Genomic DNA, 16,942 nt, shown 5'->3' on the forward strand with positions numbered 1-16,942 from the left:
GAGGAAATTATCTGGCTATGTAAAAGCTAGAATAATCCATGAGCAAAGCTTTTATCTCAGACATGGTTTAGACAAAGCTACATCAGAATGAGGAAAAGGCTTTTTAAGCAAATTTGATACCCATTCCTGAACTGGCTGGGCCAGGGCCAGGGCAAATATTCATGGAGGTCAAGGAGTTCTTCCCTGTAAAACAACCTCTCAGAAATTCCCTTCCTTGTGCTCACCATGTATTACATTTGTGGCACACATGCCAGAAGTAAAACTCAGCAGAACCTATCATGGCAAGTTATACTGCCTGTGGGAAGTCTCACATTTCAGTTTCTGCATAAATTTTGACATTCAAATCTCTCTAGTAGTTACATTAGTGGAATGCAGTGCTGCCCAGACACATAAATATTCCTCACGATTTTTATGAAAACAATATCAATAGTGTTTTACTTGGTTCTTGCTGTCTTTAGAGAGAAGGGATTAAGTGACATGCTTAATGACCTCAGCCTCCACTATATCAGGTCGCTGTATTAGAGCATATTGGCTTCCACAAAAGCACAAGATTGGCAGAGCCATGTTCTATTGCCAAACTCTCATATCCCTAGTCAACCACCCATAGGAGAAGGCTAAACAAAGCCACTTTTGCTGGGCTACAGCAAGGTTTTTGTGACTAAAAACTTTTACTGCTCTTTCACAATAGTCATCCTCAAGGAATATGTTTTGATCTGTTTAAACAACAGCAAAAATTAACTGAAGTCTGTGTGTTGGCAGTCTTCAAACTATTTCACTTACTAAAAAGTGACAGCAAATTCCATATGTGAGCCTGCTTCTATTTCCTGAATCTGCAACATGACATGTGACACTGTGATGAAATTGAAAGTATTACTGAATAACCAGAGTTTGTTTGAGGCCACAATCTCATTCTTGGATAACTAGATGCCATTCTGCATTTATGTTTTGAAGTATTAAAGTGGCTTTTTGTGTTAACTGAGATAAAAACCAACACAAAAATCTTTGCAAAACTAAGCCATATGAAACCTTTACAATAGATAACAAATGCTTACAGGTAACCTACTAATGCAGGACAAACTGCATCCCTCAGGGGACAAACAGGCTGGGAATCTAAAAGGAAAACACTGAGTTCAAAGGCAACTGTGTGCTGAACATCCTGCTTATCTTCTCAGCACCTGAAGTACATACACTGATTAATTATTAGGAAGTCACCACTAATTACTTGGCTAATTGCTAGATAAGGTATTCTAGTATCTGTTAAACACAAACAAAAAAACTTTGTTTTGCACAGTGGAAGAAAAAGGTGTGGTAAATCATTAATTCAAACTTTTATTTTAACTCTATTTGCAATAAATTAGAATCTATTGTATATGTACTAATAAACTATTTTAAGTTGTAATTGGACAATACTTAAAAACAAAGTTTCCATGTTAATTCAGAGAACTAAATTATGTAATTTTACTAATAAAAAAATTAGAACTTTTGTCCTTGCCCATCTCCCCAGGTTGTTAATGATAGGTATTTAACTGGTTTTGATGGAACCAGAACTGGATCCAACTTCTTTTGATTGCCATCAGAGTTGAGCACAATAATAAATATTGTTGTCAAATTCACAGCTTGGGAAACATACTGTACTCTATATGGTAGAGCTCCTACGATTACTTCAGTATGTTAATCATCTGTGAGACAATTTTAAAGATTAATTGTGATTACTGTAGGGATTTTTACACATTAATAGACACTGACATATAGACAATAACATGTTATAGTTACATACATAATTATACATAGACAGCTTTAATTAGTCACTGTTTTAAATCCACAAATATAAACTTTTATACACAAATGTACACGTAATATGGTGTAAAATGTTTGATGAGAGTGTAATATACATGTGTGAGTTATTTTGTACTTAAATATACTATTACAAAAAAGTTGTGCACTAATAAAACTTTTTTTTTACAAATATAAATATGTAGATCATACTACCGTATAATTTACAGCTTATACTTTTAAATTTAAACACAGAACAAACCATAAACCTTCAAAATAGAACAATCTATTAGGTATGGCTATTGGCTATGATGATTTCTGCCAATATTCAAAATATTCCCTATGCTGTTTTACACAGCATGATACTGTTCCCCCTGAAGGAAATGGCTGCTTCCCATTTAATTTGATAACGGCAGGAAAAATTGCTTAATAAAACTACATAGCCTATATTCTGCATGCATTAATTCACTGTTATCCAAAAAAAAGTAATGATATAGTTTTCAAAAGGCAAGGGGAAACAGAAAGAACAAGAAAGCAAAAAATATTAGTGAATGCTATCGTACCGATTTCCACGGTCCCCGATGCCATGAAACATCACCAGGGCAAGAATGCACATTACATTGTGCCATATTAGGTGGCTTGTCTAGAATTTCACAGTTTTGATCACCCAACATTTGGCCAGTAGGAAGCTGACAAATCACCAGTCTTGTCATTATTCCATCTCCACAAGTTTGAGTACACTGAAATAAAGAATTTTATATGGAATAGTGTTGTTAAGAGAGTCATCGCATAGCATTAAATCAAAAAGACAGAATAAAAAATCAGTACATGTTATAATTTACTGTGTTTATTTTCATGTTTTCTGGATATTCAATTTAAGAATAAGGACTTACAGTCTTATGTCATATAATAATAATAATATTGTACATATAACAATAAATTCTATTGCAGTGTTTTCCAAACTACATTTTTATAGTGTATCAAGTGATTCACACTACAGTTCTGGATTTGATCAAAGTTCAGATAAACAGGTTGAAACTCATTCTTTTCAAATAAACTAAGAAAAGAAAATGGTGTCGCATTGCATTCACAGTCAAATAATTATGCTACTATTTCTAAGCTTATCTGTAAATGTTTCCCTTTGAAAGTGAAATGATCTTACTTCTCCCCAGTTCCCATAGTTCCATCGTGGGCAGGGTCCCGAATCACAGTGTCTTGACTCTGGAGGTTTTGTTGCCTCATCACAATAACCAGCACTTCTTCCTTCCTCATCTTGACACACTACAACTCGACGGTGAAATCCACCTGCACAAGTACTAGAGCACTACCAAAATATGTAAACACATGTATCACCATTGCAGAATTAGAAAAATGTGAAATAATTTGGTTAAAAAAATAGTAATAATAACATTTTATAATAATAAAAAATATTTTAAATGTTAATATTCAAAACTGAAGTTCACAAATAATGACTACCATGTAGAAGTACTTTAACGTTGAAATAGCAGAAAAATTACATTTTGAATCAAACATATTCTTAGTAATCACAATAACAGTAATATTTTAAAAAATATATGTGCTTTTCTTTTGACCAAATCTGTCCTACAATAGCATTTTTAGAAATAGTAACACACATGGGAGAGAAGAAATAATATTTTAAAAAACAGAATCTTACTGCTCCCCAGGGTCCAGTTCTCCATTGAAATCCTCCCAGAGAAGGCCTGTTCCACTGGTTTATATTGTCTTGAGGCTGGTGTTTTGGAAGGTAACCTATTTCTGGAAAGTGGCTCGGCTGGTCACGTATTTTTGGAATATGATGATAAACTGGTGGGCATGGTGGCATGTTACATTCTTGCTCTTTGGGAGGTTGGCCTTCAGGATCACAGTAATTCTCGTTGATTTGTTGATGATGGTTGACACAGATAACTTGTCTTGTTACTATTCCACTATCACACGTAACTGTGCACTGACCGAAAATTAATCCAGCATTTGTGACAGAACATTGACAATTAATAGCCAAAACCAATAGCCAAACTATTCTTATTTTGACAATAAGAACGTATACTTTGTTTTTTCAGTGGATACAATTTCAATCACACTTGCACAGAATATGAAGTCCCAATTTCTAACCAGAAATGTAATCTAAATAGACATATAAAAAAATAAAATTACAACTAATACTTACGGGGGACCAATCTCCAACTTGCCACTCTCCACATGGGCTAAAGCAGCTTGAAATTTCAGCTGGTCGTGGTAAATGGGCACAGAAAGATTCATCTGCTATTCCTCCATGAGCATCTCTACAACTCACATAGCGAGCCCGATCACCCTTCCCACAGGAGGCAGAGCACTGTCAGAGAACAATCCAAGCTCATTGCACTTCAGGAGACCAAAACAAAATCATGCAAGCATCTAAAATACTAAAATGGCTTGGGTTTAGCTTGACTTCAGAATTAAACACTGAGAACCAAATTTCCATCTCACAATGATAAGGCCATGCATTCAGAAAGAAAAGTGAAATGTTGGATGGATTAAGCCTTAAGAATTTACTTGGAACTGAGCTGTCTAATTCTTGTGAAGCAATTCAACATACCTGGACAGACAGAATTTCAGCTATAACATGGAATCTTTATCCAGTTGCAAAGATTTTTCTATCAACAGCTACTTCCAGAACATTTTCGTTATTACACAGTGATGCAATATTTACTCCAATTGATATGACAAAGACTTCACAATCTATCTGCCATTCTCATTTACATTAGCATATTCCATTGAGCCCCTTCTGATGCCTTTAGAGCTGAGAGTTTCAAGGTGGAAAACCTTTAGTAAAGATTGAGTAGCCTCAGCTTATGCACTCATTATCTCTATTTAATTAAAATAGTCGTTAACTAAAAAGAAGCAGAATTCCTTTAAAATTCATTCCAATCAGATTTCAGTCTGAAAAATATATTGAGAGCTTTATGGAAAAATGGGTGAAGGAATGAAAGACTACCCTGAAATATGTCACCACTACTCCATTACATACTGGGGTCCATGATCCATATCTCCATTGGGTCATCTTCCCCACATGAACTAGAGGAAGCGATGTAGTCTGTAATTTTGTATTTTCTGGACAAGATGGTAATTCACACTCCTGTGGAGGTGAGAAAAATAAAAAACCCTCTAAATTATACAAAATATATATTTTGCAAGAGTCAAATGTAAAGCAAAAGGCTCCTACAGAGATAGATCCTACCATTACAATATGTCAGAAGATAGTATTTTCTTGTTAATTAATGCTAAATTTACCCTGGCATTATTCAAAAGGTTTTTCATTGAATTGTTTTGTTTCAAATTGAGAGGCAAAGAAAATTTACTTGATGTTAAATGTTCATTAGTAATAACTAATATTTGCATTTTGAGAAAGAACTGTGCTGGGGACCTGGGTGGAGACAAGGGGCACAGAGGTTACTGCATGCTGCATCAAAGCCACGTGCAGTACATGAGAACTGAGTGAAGATAGTGGCTGTGCTGCCTTGTCCTGCAAGTTTCCCAGGCAACAGTTGTATTTAGGTGCTTTTGACTAAAAAGTATCATCAGCTGAAACTTACTTGGTTATCTCTAGGACGAGTAGCAGCATTACATTCCCTGTCATCATCCAAAATAACTCTGTAAGTCCCAGTAACACATTTGACTGCACGCATCTGGTACCCACGTCCACATGTGACAGAACACTGTTAAAGTAAATTATTACACACGTTTGAAATAGCCCTATTTATAATCAAGTTTAATTTTTTAGTAACATTTTTCATTTTAAAACTCTTTATAGAATGAATAGGAATGACTACTGGAATTGTGTTAACTTTCTTCGTGGCAGACCATACGGTGCTTAAACAGCATCCTTAACACACCAATATTTTGGCTACTGCTGATCAATGGTTGTGCAGCACATGGGCTGTCTCTTTTCCCCCTCTTTTCCCCACTGTAGTGAGGCAGGACACTCCATGGGATTACAGCCAGGACAGCTATCCTGAACTGAACAAAGGTACAACCCATATAATGTCATGCTCAGCAACAAAAAACAGGGTAGAGAAAGTGCAGTGGGTGTAAGTAAGGAGTGGCTTCTAAATGAATCACTCACTGCAGCTGTTAAATGTCTTTCCCCTCACTATAGGATGTCAAGAGTGCACCTAAAGAATGGCAATTAAAATGTTAGATGGCTGAAAATATTAAAATATAAATCACATCCTAGAAACGGGTTGAAACACAAATACTGGTGAAAAATCTAAGTTGTGAATAGCTGGAAAAACTGTAATGGAAAGCTCACAATTTTGGTTTTTTTTTTTATTCAGAAGAATTATAACATGATTGACTGAATTAATTTTTGATTTCACTTTTGCATTTAGCTTATAAGACTGAAAAGTCAGCACCTTGTGATCAACTGATTACTCAAATGGAACTTAACATTTTGTTAGACAATGGTGTGGTCATATCTAACATAAAAAAATATGAGAAAAGCTCACTAAAAAAGAAAAGTTTAAGTTAGAAATATACTTAATTTCCACAGGTATATTTATTCTGTGATTTACTAACAGGTTATATGCAAAAAAATAAATAATAGCTTCTGTTCAGTTATGAATTCCCATTAACATCCATGAAACACTGAATAATCCAACACTTCTGTTAGCGTGGATCTTATGAAATCTTGCAAATTTGAGTACCTTATTATTTTTTAGTAAATTCTCATCTATTTGGTGACAAATGTTTCCTTCACAAATTAATTCACTTTTTTCCAGAACCTTGAAGCCACTCTGGTATAAATTTAAGACATTACACACAGGAACATACTTTTCAACAGAACATTCACATAAAGAAATAACAGATCTTTTATCACTGAAGGTCAAAATAAAACATAACAACAACATACTAAGTCTTTTCATCTGCAGTTATTAGCACATACTCTTCTATAAACTAAATTAAAGCTACCATTAGCTATACCCATGCACCTACACATATTTGGTCTTTTAACCTGTCTCAGATTTGCTACTTGTAACTTAATCCTTGTGGAAATATAATACACTCATCTTAAATCAACTTTGATATTAAGGTAATGACTATTTTAAGCCTTTAAATCGTGTGTGGGTGTTCCTAAACTACAAGTTAAATTAGGACCAAACATACATGTGAATCAATTGAACTAACTGCTTAAGGTTCAATTAAGATGTTTAAAAGGTATTGCTTTGCCATCACTCATAGACTGAAGTAGAAAATAAGAAGCCAGGAATCCTTCTGTACTCACTGATCCCCAAGGCCCTACTTGCCAAGATGCACAGTCATGAAGTTCACATGTGGTTATTGATTCTGGTCTATCATTTGGATTGCAGAAATCATCTCGGACTTGTTCATCATTAGTTTGGCACCACACTTGACGATGCTTCAAGCCTTTGCCACATGTCACAGGACACTGTAAAATTATTAGTAATCAGTTTGCAAAGGCATGAATCTGCATTAACAACTTCACTTTCTGTTAGCAATCTGTTGGATTTTAAAGATCACATAAATAACAACTATATTCCATGAATATTAGTCCAACAACACTATTTTTTTTTTTTTTAGGAACTTTCCATTTTCTGTGAACACCAACCCAAATGCTAATACAAAGAAATCTCTATTAAGTTTTTCAAGCTACAAAAATATCAGAGCAATGTACAGATCATTTATTTCCATTAGAATAAAGAATACTTGTTTAAAACATGAATGGAAACTGAGCAGCTTTCACAGGAAAAAGTTTTAAATTATCAATGATTCTTCTATACCCTCTTGATTTATAAGCTGGATATACTTCTGAATAGAAGAACCATTCTGAACTGAATGGTTCTCCTTGCTTCATGAAAAAGGAAGGTATGCATATGCATATTACTGTAATTAGATTTAGTTTAAGTAGCTTCACTACCATATTTTAATGTACAAAATGTCAGAGAAAAATTAATTCTAGGCATATTTTTCAGAGCTTCTCATGGCATTTTACATCTGGAATGAATACCAGCCAAATCTTAAAGCCTCAGATTGTTTCATAAAATCACAGGATCATTAAGGCTGGAAAATCCCTTTAAGATCAAACTGTCAACCTAACACCACCAGGCCAACTAAACCATGTCCTGAGGTGCCATATGCAGAAGGTTTCTTTAACACTTCCATGTATAGTTACTCCACCACTTCCCTGTTCTAATGCCTGTTCTAATGCTTGACCAGTCTTTCACTGTGGTCAAGAAATGTTTCCTAAAATCCAGTCTAAACCTTCCTTGGTGCAACTTGAAGCTATTTGCTCTTCTCTTATCACTGGTTATTTGGAAGAAAAGACCAACACCAACCTTGATATAACCTCATTTCAGGTAGTAGTAAGGAGTGACAAGGTCTCATCCCCTCAGCTTCCTCTTGTCCAAACTCAATAATCTCAGTTCCCTCAGCTGCTTCTTGTATGACTTGTGCTCTAGAAAGTTCACTAGCTTCCTTACCCTTCTCTGGACATTCTCCAGAAATTCAGTGTCCAACATATATGCCCCAAAACAGCCAGACCAAAAAAAACCCCAACACTTAAAGCAGCTTATTTTAATACTGATGACCAGGACCAAAGGCATCTTAAATTTTGCATCATTCATTACCTCACTCCAATCACTAACAGACCAGATCGGACATAAGAATTCATTACAACTCTGTGTTATAACTCTGGGAAGTTCCTGGCATTCTCTGTCAGGAAGATGACGACCCAAATTGTTCATACAAAAAGCTTCTCTGGTTCTGACACCTCTTCCACAGCTCCTGGAACACTGTAGTATGGAGACAGCATTATAAAACAGAAAACAGTTGATAAAACCAGGTCAAAATACATTATCAGTCTTAAAGGTGAAATACACTAATGATTGTGTTAGACAAATGTATCCTACATATAATCCACACACCACTAATATGTCTAAATAAGAAATCTGTCACTTTATTTAGTAGTTCCAAGATCAAACTCTTTAATCAAGATAAAAGCTGAAACTGTACTTTTCCTTTTTCTCCAAAATACTCTCAGAACTAAATTATTGAGACTGCAAATAAAGTGTACACCTTTAACCGTCAGATCTTCTCTGCTTACTTCCAAAGCCAAGCTGTAAACAATTTAGCTATAGTTTTGTACAAAAATGTGAGGAAGTTGCTTAAATATAAGGACCAATACCAGCTCCTCCTACAACTTCACATTAGTCAAACATTATTTTTACCTAGTTACTTAAACTAAAAAAAAAATTACTCTTGAAACAAAAAATTGCTAAGAAGGCTAACGAGAGCCATAAAGGTACAATTATAAGGCTTTGTATTTGTACCTCTGACCATTCTGTGTAGTGCCAACTTGTTAACATACAGTCACCATGGCAGGGCTCTCTGGTTGGTGGTTTCTGCTGATCACCACAGAATTTATCATCCACTGGAGCACTGAGTTGCTTTGAAACAGAGTACTTCATGCAGCGGATCTCTAGGGACCGATATCCTGGGCCACACTTTGATGTGCAGTCACTTTTGCCAACACTGTGCCACCTGCAAGGATAAACTGTTATAGAAGGCTAACTATGTTTTAAAGAACAAGACCACAGTGAATAAAATAAAAATGCATCAGGAATTGTCACATAAGTATAGATTTGCACTTCAAGGAAAGGTTAAAAAAACATAAGATCTATCTCAGGACTGGAATTTTCAAAGCAATATGAAATAATTTGATTTGTGGGAAGATGGGAGAGACAGGGGAGGCAGAGAGGAGTTGAGGGACAGAAGCTGAAGCAATCTGAATTATTTGGTTTCAGTCTCTATCCACAAAAATACTTAAAAAAAAAAAATGCTCCATCAGTTAGGAAACTCTTTTTACCTTAATTCACACTCTGTATTACATGTCTCAAAGACTTCTGGTACAGTGGGTATAAGTTCACATCTTTGATCAGACACTACCACATGATCATTTTTACGGATGCATGTCATTCTTCTTCTTCGAATTCCTTGAAATGGAACAAAAAACAGCAAAGAGGGCTAAAATAAAATTGCCTTTTTACACTAATAGATTTTGTTCATCATTTAGGAATTTAACTGAGACAGTACACTAGTTGCTTTATACAGAAGATTCTGCTGTTATGTGCAGCTGTCTACATTCCAAGTACTGAACAACCTTGTCCCAGTCACCTCTGCCACCTCCCAGCTGTACTACAGTGGCCTCATAAAGACATTAACTTCCAGAAAACTATCTTTGAATAGTTTCAGCCCATGTAAAAGATAATAAAAAAAGACTGATAAAAATAAAAATGAAATAATGAAGTAATAAACATGAAAACTACTAGACAAATTAGTGACCACATGGTAATAGGACAATTGAAGACCAATACATCTTTTTATGTATATATATAAAACACCACTTTCTAAGGATTCACTAGATTTGATTCAACCTTTTATAATCCACTAAACTATGGCTACAAAAGAACAGAAATGTGGTTTTGAATATAGAACTGAACTACACAACTGAAAATAGCAACATAAAAGCTGAAGCCATTCTGCCCTTAAAAGCTCTGTGCACCTGAAGTTTAGCGAGAGTACTGAATTCCTCCAAAGCAAGGGTGAAAAATCTGATTGTTTTAGACCAGTCCCTTCCTCAGTGCTGTCAGCTTTTTAATTCTGGTGATGAAAGAATTCACAGTACCTTGGCACATGCTGCTACAGTCTTGCCATGGCCCATAAGGATCCCATGTAAACAGATCATTTCCATCTTCTATTGGGATATTGAATGAGTAACGCACGTCAGGGTTGTACAAATTCCCTACACACAAAACCTTAATTGAGACAAAACGATAGCTGTTTGTCAGTGAATTTGAGCATAAGATTATGAACATAATGTTTACGTAGCAAATTTTCAAACTTATGAAAAAAGTAAACATGCACCTGTAAGATTAGCTCTTCTTCGATTCTATCAGTGCTGTTAATTCGTTCTATCGTACTGTTTGAACCACTGTATTCAAAAATGGCTCCTTGTATATTGATTTCTCTTTTTGACATGCTTACAACGAAATTTCCGTTCAAGAGAAAATTTCCATGAATATCAGATAAAGCTATAAGCAAAATAAAATATTGGAAATAAAGCATCTATTTAATTAAAAAGTTCTAGCAATAAAAATTTTAATAATATATATTCGCATCAACACTTAATTATATGTGGCCATGTGTAACATTTTAGAATTGTATTGAAGTTTCTAATGCATTAATTCAATCCTGACCATCAGCAGTTTTCACCTGAGCAGCTGTAATGGATTTTCTCTGCATTAACAACACAATTTTAATAATATTTGCTATGCTGAAGGGATGACTGCAATAATCACTTTTAAGTTTGGTTAGGTTCATATATTTCTGGCCTGTTCTAAAGCCCAGTCTTGTATTTGCTAGCACTACCTTGAGTGAAGTAGCTTTTAAATGTAAATTTTAAAGGTAAATTATTAAGCATTTCTAATAACAAATTTACAGCAATAAAGGTGAATAAAAAAGTAAGAATAAAATGTAAAGAACAATATTTAGTAAAGGTAAAGTACTCAGGCAGTTCTACATTTGAAATGATAGGTAGTGTCAGAGGGTGAGGGCTTCTTCTGTGTCCTGTGAGATGCATGTGCAACAACAGGGCAACAGGTGGCAAGGTGAACATTTTGAAAACTGAAGGCTGCTGACTAGGATGATAATGGAAAAAGAGAGAAGGAAAATATGCACCAGTATTCTCTCAGGCACATCAGAGATAACACAAATACTGTCTAACAAAGCAACCAAGATATCTGGTACAATGTACTTAGGAATTCTTCGCTCATCTCACACACTTTAAAATCTCTCAAACTGATCTTGGGCATGATAGGGAAAGAGAAAAAGACAACTGATAACTTTGCTGAAGGTCAGACTGCTTCATTTATAAACAGAGTGTATGCTTCCAAGACTTAAGGCCACAAATATCTGTATTATTCCTGAGTTCACCTGTGGAGTTTTAATTAAAGTTGCCATAACAAAGCGAGAAAATTGATGACACAATGCAATGTGCTGTATTTCCTATTCTCTGACTAATGAACACACACATTTAAGAATTAGAAACCCAACACCTCATTCATTTTTCTGAAAGCAAATCTCTACAGCGACTCAGACAAATGCTGATACGATGTAATTAATCTATAGACCTCATTAGACTTTGTAAAATGTACATATGGAGTAGACTTCTGGCAAGAGCACAAGAACTATCCATCAATTTTATATACAGGAGGCTTTTACCAAGGTAGTTGTCATCTTCTGGTTTCCCTGAGTAGCTGTGCTGACGAATATCAATGTTTGTTGCTCCTTTGGGAATATTTACTACTACATTGTAACCTGCAATGTAATGATTCACAAATATATACAAAAATAGTCAAATACTAGTAAATGTAAACATTCATTTAACTAGCTTTTTTTACAAAACCTTACAGTGCACCAGTGACACCAGCTGCTGAATACCCTCATGTTTCAGAAAGGAAATGTGAGTATCTTCATGCTTATTAAATTTATCTCTGGGTTTTGTTTTGGGTTTTTAATCAGTGAACTTTTATTTTCATATCTCATTAGAATTAATTCTTGTGTTTGGAACTGTGAATTCAATTCTTTACTAATAACATGAGTTCAACCTACTCAGAAAAATCTCTGGAGAGCAGCACTACCTTTGGAATCAGTCAAGTATGTCAAAAGTGGGATTTTGCAAACACTGTGGCTCCTCACAATTTACCCAAAAAACTTTTATACCAGTCTGAATAAGACCATATGACATATGTTCACTCACTATTTTATACAGTTGGGTTAACTTTTCTCTATCTCATGAGCGCGTTGTGTGACAGTCCTAAACACTCAAACCCTGCAGGGCTGCAGGCCATACATGTAGGTAGATTCATCAGATAAACCTAATAATACTTAATCCACATTCTGCTGATTAAATGTTACCCTAGCATGTGCTCTTCAAAATACAAATCTTTAACAAATGAGACATTTTCTGTACTGCCTCCAACTATACTAGGCAGACGTCTGGAAAGGTGACAAAATAAGGTCCATCAGGATCTATTTTTTAGAATTGTTGATCTGAACGCAATCACAGGTTAAATAAAACCAAAAAAGTTGTTTCTCACAGACACCATACACAAATTCAAAAGGATTCTTATGACTAAGAAAAACTGAGCATGGCAAACATTGAAAACAAATAATTAAGACAATTATGTAATCTGAATCATAAATATAACCTTTGCTAACTTTTTCACTTATTTTTCCCGTGTTTAAGTCTTACTGCAATTTACCTTTAGCCAGCTGACTCACCTCTGTGACTAAAAATTTAAATAGCAATATTCTTTTCCATTTCATAAGTCATTAACTTCCCACTGCTTTTAATTTATTAAAACCACACCATGCATACAAATGAACATTCACTCTGATCATAGGTCCACCAGATTTACCAGCTGGGGGCAGCACTGCAATTGCAAATTGACATGCTGCATGCTCTGGAAAGAGACAAGGTGTTTGGACAGTCCTCCTAAATACTGGAAAGAACCCCAAAACACACAAAAAAGCCCCTTATCTCACCTTGTGAAGACTTTGTGGTAATAGAATGACAAAATAAAACACATAGGAGGAAACTATAAACAAAATTGCATGTTGACAAGGATACAAGATCCTAAGGCACTGAGAATTACAATTCTCCAGGAAATCTGCTAATTTGATAGAATAGTAATAGCCAAAAAATTAACTATGTGTACGTTATTAGATAACCAATCCCAAAAATGGTACTAGATTACCAGTAATTAAGTCAACGGGAGATTAGTATCTCATTGTAATGATTTTCTGATTATTATTTCACTACTGTTTAAACACTTAATGACAACACAGTTAACTGTATGAATACAAGAACATACCACAGGCTGCTATTGTCTAACTCCAAATTCTTCCTTAGTAGAATGACATGTGTCAGTAGGAAAAGAACGAGGTGAAGTTAAATGAAAAAGATCCAAGTTCACCAACTTATTTTGTGATTCTAACTCAAAACACTTTGGAAAAGAAAATCTCCTCACACAGTGTTTTCAGCCATTAAGCCTAGGGATGTCACAGGCCTCCCTCAGACACTGAACTTTCCTTGAGCAGGTAGCAATGACCTCCTGTGTGCATTGCTGCACTCCTACTTGAGCACACCTGAGTGATGATCCCAAACATTTAGCATACTCTCCAGTAGTATGATTCAGTATCATCTTTATATGCTATAATTCCAAGAATTTTAACATGATTTTAAAAAATTCAACTAAGCATATAATCAAAATAATAAATCAAGATTTGCACCATTCCAAAATGTTAATATGTTCTTTCCTCCAACTTCAATTAGAAGCAAATACATCTGTAACAATATAAAGTTGATAAACAGCAGAAAGTGACAAGCTCAACCATATCTGTACAAATAGCAGTTCCATTGTAATGGTCACTGTATCAAATGTATTTGTGACAGAATTCATGTGCTACCTGTAATAAAAAAGATCTCACATAGTGGTGTAAACCAAAAACATTGTCAGTCCTTCACTCGTACTATATCAAACTACTCATAATTATCAAAATAATACTCTCCTTTCCTGAAGTGTTTTGACCACATACTCATAAATCCAGTCCCAAATAGCTGCTTACGTTTCTTCCAGCTTTTCATGATAGACACAAGAAAGTTACATGTATTTGTATGGGAAGGGTAGCTACATCCCAATATTAAGGTTTTTTGGTACTTTTTGCAAAAAAAAGAAAAAAAAAAATGCCAACAGGCCACTGGATATACTTTCCTTTTTGACCATCAGTTCCTTTGTTCTGTGAAGATCCTATCTGGCAGCTCTCTGTGTATCATTTTCACTTTGCCCATGAAACTGCATGAAGGAGTCTTTAGGAATACAATATTAATCTGGAGACTTCTGTTCTTATGTTCTGTTCTCTAATTATTTAACTGCACTGCTACACATGTCCAATAACATCTCCATAATTCTCAAAAAGGACTAGATAGAACTATCAGTAACTCCATCACAGAAACTAAATCAAAGAAATAGGGATTACCAGGGTTACTTAGAAGACTCTCATTCACTACATAGCACTGAAAATAATAGAACATAAATGTTGCTTCCCATGTTCCCTGGAAAGAGAAGACTCACATTTTTCACATTTTCACTGTAGGACAAAATCCTCATCAGTTGCTCACACTACAGGCTTCTTGCTGTCTCTTTACAAAACCAAAAGGAGAGGGTGGAATAAGCTTTATAGTTTCAAACAGAAGAATGCAAAGTGCAAAGTAGGAAGCAATGCTTCTTTAAAGTACTTTTACCCTCACCCTATCTTTAATTTTTGTCTTTGAACTTTGAGCAGACTGATTTTTTTTTTTTCTTTTGAACAGGCCAGGGTGTCACAGTGTTTACCTTTGCATCCTTGAGAGGGCACGTGTGCCTGATAATCAAAGATATTTCTTGTTTGCAAAGACCTTAGTGAACATGCACTGCAATTCCACTTCCTCTCATGTAAAATTTAATTTCTAAGCCATACTGGAATGTGCATTAAGTTTTAAATAAAAACAACAATCAAACATACCATAACGAGCACTGTTGAAAGTACCTGCAAGAGTCCTACATGAAGAATTATCACCACCACAAATTCCACATTTGTCTCTCCTTGCTTTGGAATTCAAAACATGATCACAGCCTGCTTGCTACAAAGAAAAATAAAAATAAAAAATAAATGCAACAGCTCTGTATCACTCAGTCCAAAGGAAAATAATGAAAACAATGTAAGCTTCCCACTCCTAAAAAATATTGGCTGTATATATCTGGTCTTCATTGGCAATTAATCCTTTCCTGGGTTTGGTGCTGTGGTGTATAGGCAAAACACAATAGCATTGTTGTACTAATAATGTACAATCCAATGACACTTAGTATGTCAAAAACTGTATGAGAATACATAAAAATATGTAAAGATGTTTTACAAAAATCAACATAATGTGTAAATTTTAAGTTATATTTACATTAAAAAGTCTTAAAATCCTAAAAGTAGTTTGCACGTGTACATGGTCATAAATTGCTTTGAAGTCTGTCATTATTGCAAAATAAGCAAAGAAATACATGTAGACTGTGCTGCTTGAACTAGCATAAACCCAATTTTGGTTGGTTTTTTTTTTAATTATTATTTTTTTTTAATTATGATAATCAGGTCAATTCTCAGGTACTTCTTTCCTCTTGATTCAAATAAAAAAGGCTGCATTTTCTCCTCATATGAGTTTACTCAGTCTCCTTGCAGCCAGAAAAACAACCTAGGCTTGACAAAAAAATTTTGAGTTATCACAGAATGGTTTGGGTTGGAAAGGACACTAAAGATCACCTAATTCCAACACTCTGCTGTGGGCAGGGACACCTCCCCTTAGACCAGGTTGCTCAAAGCCCCATCCAACCTGGGCTTGAACACTTCCAGGGAGGCGGCAGCCACAGCTTCTCTGGGCAGCCTGTTCCAATGTTTAACCAGACATATCAGCTTTCTTGTCCCAGAAAAATCTTCTGGCACATCCATAATCCTTATTTAGCAAAAAATGCTGAAAAAATCTCTTTCAAGAGTCAGTTTCCTCCTGATTTTGTGATTAAATAATAAATACATAATTATCTACCCTTGGATCGTCTACTTTTTTGATAGCAGTTATTTCATGGCAACAACCACACAGGATGCTTCTTTCCTCCACTTATGTAAATTTTTGATCAGTTTCTCTCTGCTCACTTGGACAATATTAACTCTTTCATATATAAGGCTTAATGGGGAAAGACTGGGTCTTTAAATTCAGAACTTTATGTTCTTCACCTTATTTCCTCCATTTCCAGATCTTCAATTTGCTTTACGTATTTTCAGCAATGGTTATTTGGATGAATAGTTAACATTTACTTTACCATTTGTTAAAATTTATTTTAATAATTAGTAAATTTAGATTTAAATACCCTGCATAAGCCTTGAACACAAAGGTCATTGGTTTCTGCTCCACAGGGAGTACCATCAGCAACTCTGTCCTTCAGCTGATAGTAGGAAGTTGTTCCAGAAACTCGGCAAAAAAGTTTACAGCGATCTTTCATAGAAACTGGAAAGA

The 16,942-nt window shown here is 35.0% G+C and overlaps 1 protein-coding gene across 1 annotated transcript in view; it reads right to left on the reverse strand.

The window, feature by feature from the left end:
* Window positions 1-16,942, reverse strand: part of ADAMTS20 (ADAM metallopeptidase with thrombospondin type 1 motif 20) — an 81,155-nt gene that overhangs the window by 26,115 nt on the left and 38,098 nt on the right. Inside the window, exons 14-28 of the mRNA XM_030454724.1 lie at window positions 16,797-16,933; window positions 15,412-15,529; window positions 12,067-12,162; window positions 10,711-10,877; window positions 10,472-10,601; window positions 9,653-9,779; window positions 9,117-9,327; window positions 8,415-8,579; window positions 7,052-7,216; window positions 5,364-5,486; window positions 4,799-4,906; window positions 3,959-4,123; window positions 3,449-3,739; window positions 2,936-3,097; window positions 2,337-2,513 (exon numbers count right to left, since the gene is read on the reverse strand). Coding sequence (XP_030310584.1) covers window positions 2,337-2,513; window positions 2,936-3,097; window positions 3,449-3,739; window positions 3,959-4,123; window positions 4,799-4,906; window positions 5,364-5,486; window positions 7,052-7,216; window positions 8,415-8,579; window positions 9,117-9,327; window positions 9,653-9,779; window positions 10,472-10,601; window positions 10,711-10,877; window positions 12,067-12,162; window positions 15,412-15,529; window positions 16,797-16,933 — 2,342 coding nt within the window. The remainder of the gene's footprint in view (window positions 1-2,336; window positions 2,514-2,935; window positions 3,098-3,448; window positions 3,740-3,958; window positions 4,124-4,798; window positions 4,907-5,363; window positions 5,487-7,051; window positions 7,217-8,414; window positions 8,580-9,116; window positions 9,328-9,652; window positions 9,780-10,471; window positions 10,602-10,710; window positions 10,878-12,066; window positions 12,163-15,411; window positions 15,530-16,796; window positions 16,934-16,942) is intronic.

This window comes from Calypte anna, chromosome 1, assembly GCF_003957555.1.
Source record: "Calypte anna isolate BGI_N300 chromosome 1, bCalAnn1_v1.p, whole genome shotgun sequence".
Classification (NCBI taxonomy): Eukaryota; Metazoa; Chordata; class Aves; order Apodiformes; family Trochilidae; genus Calypte; species Calypte anna.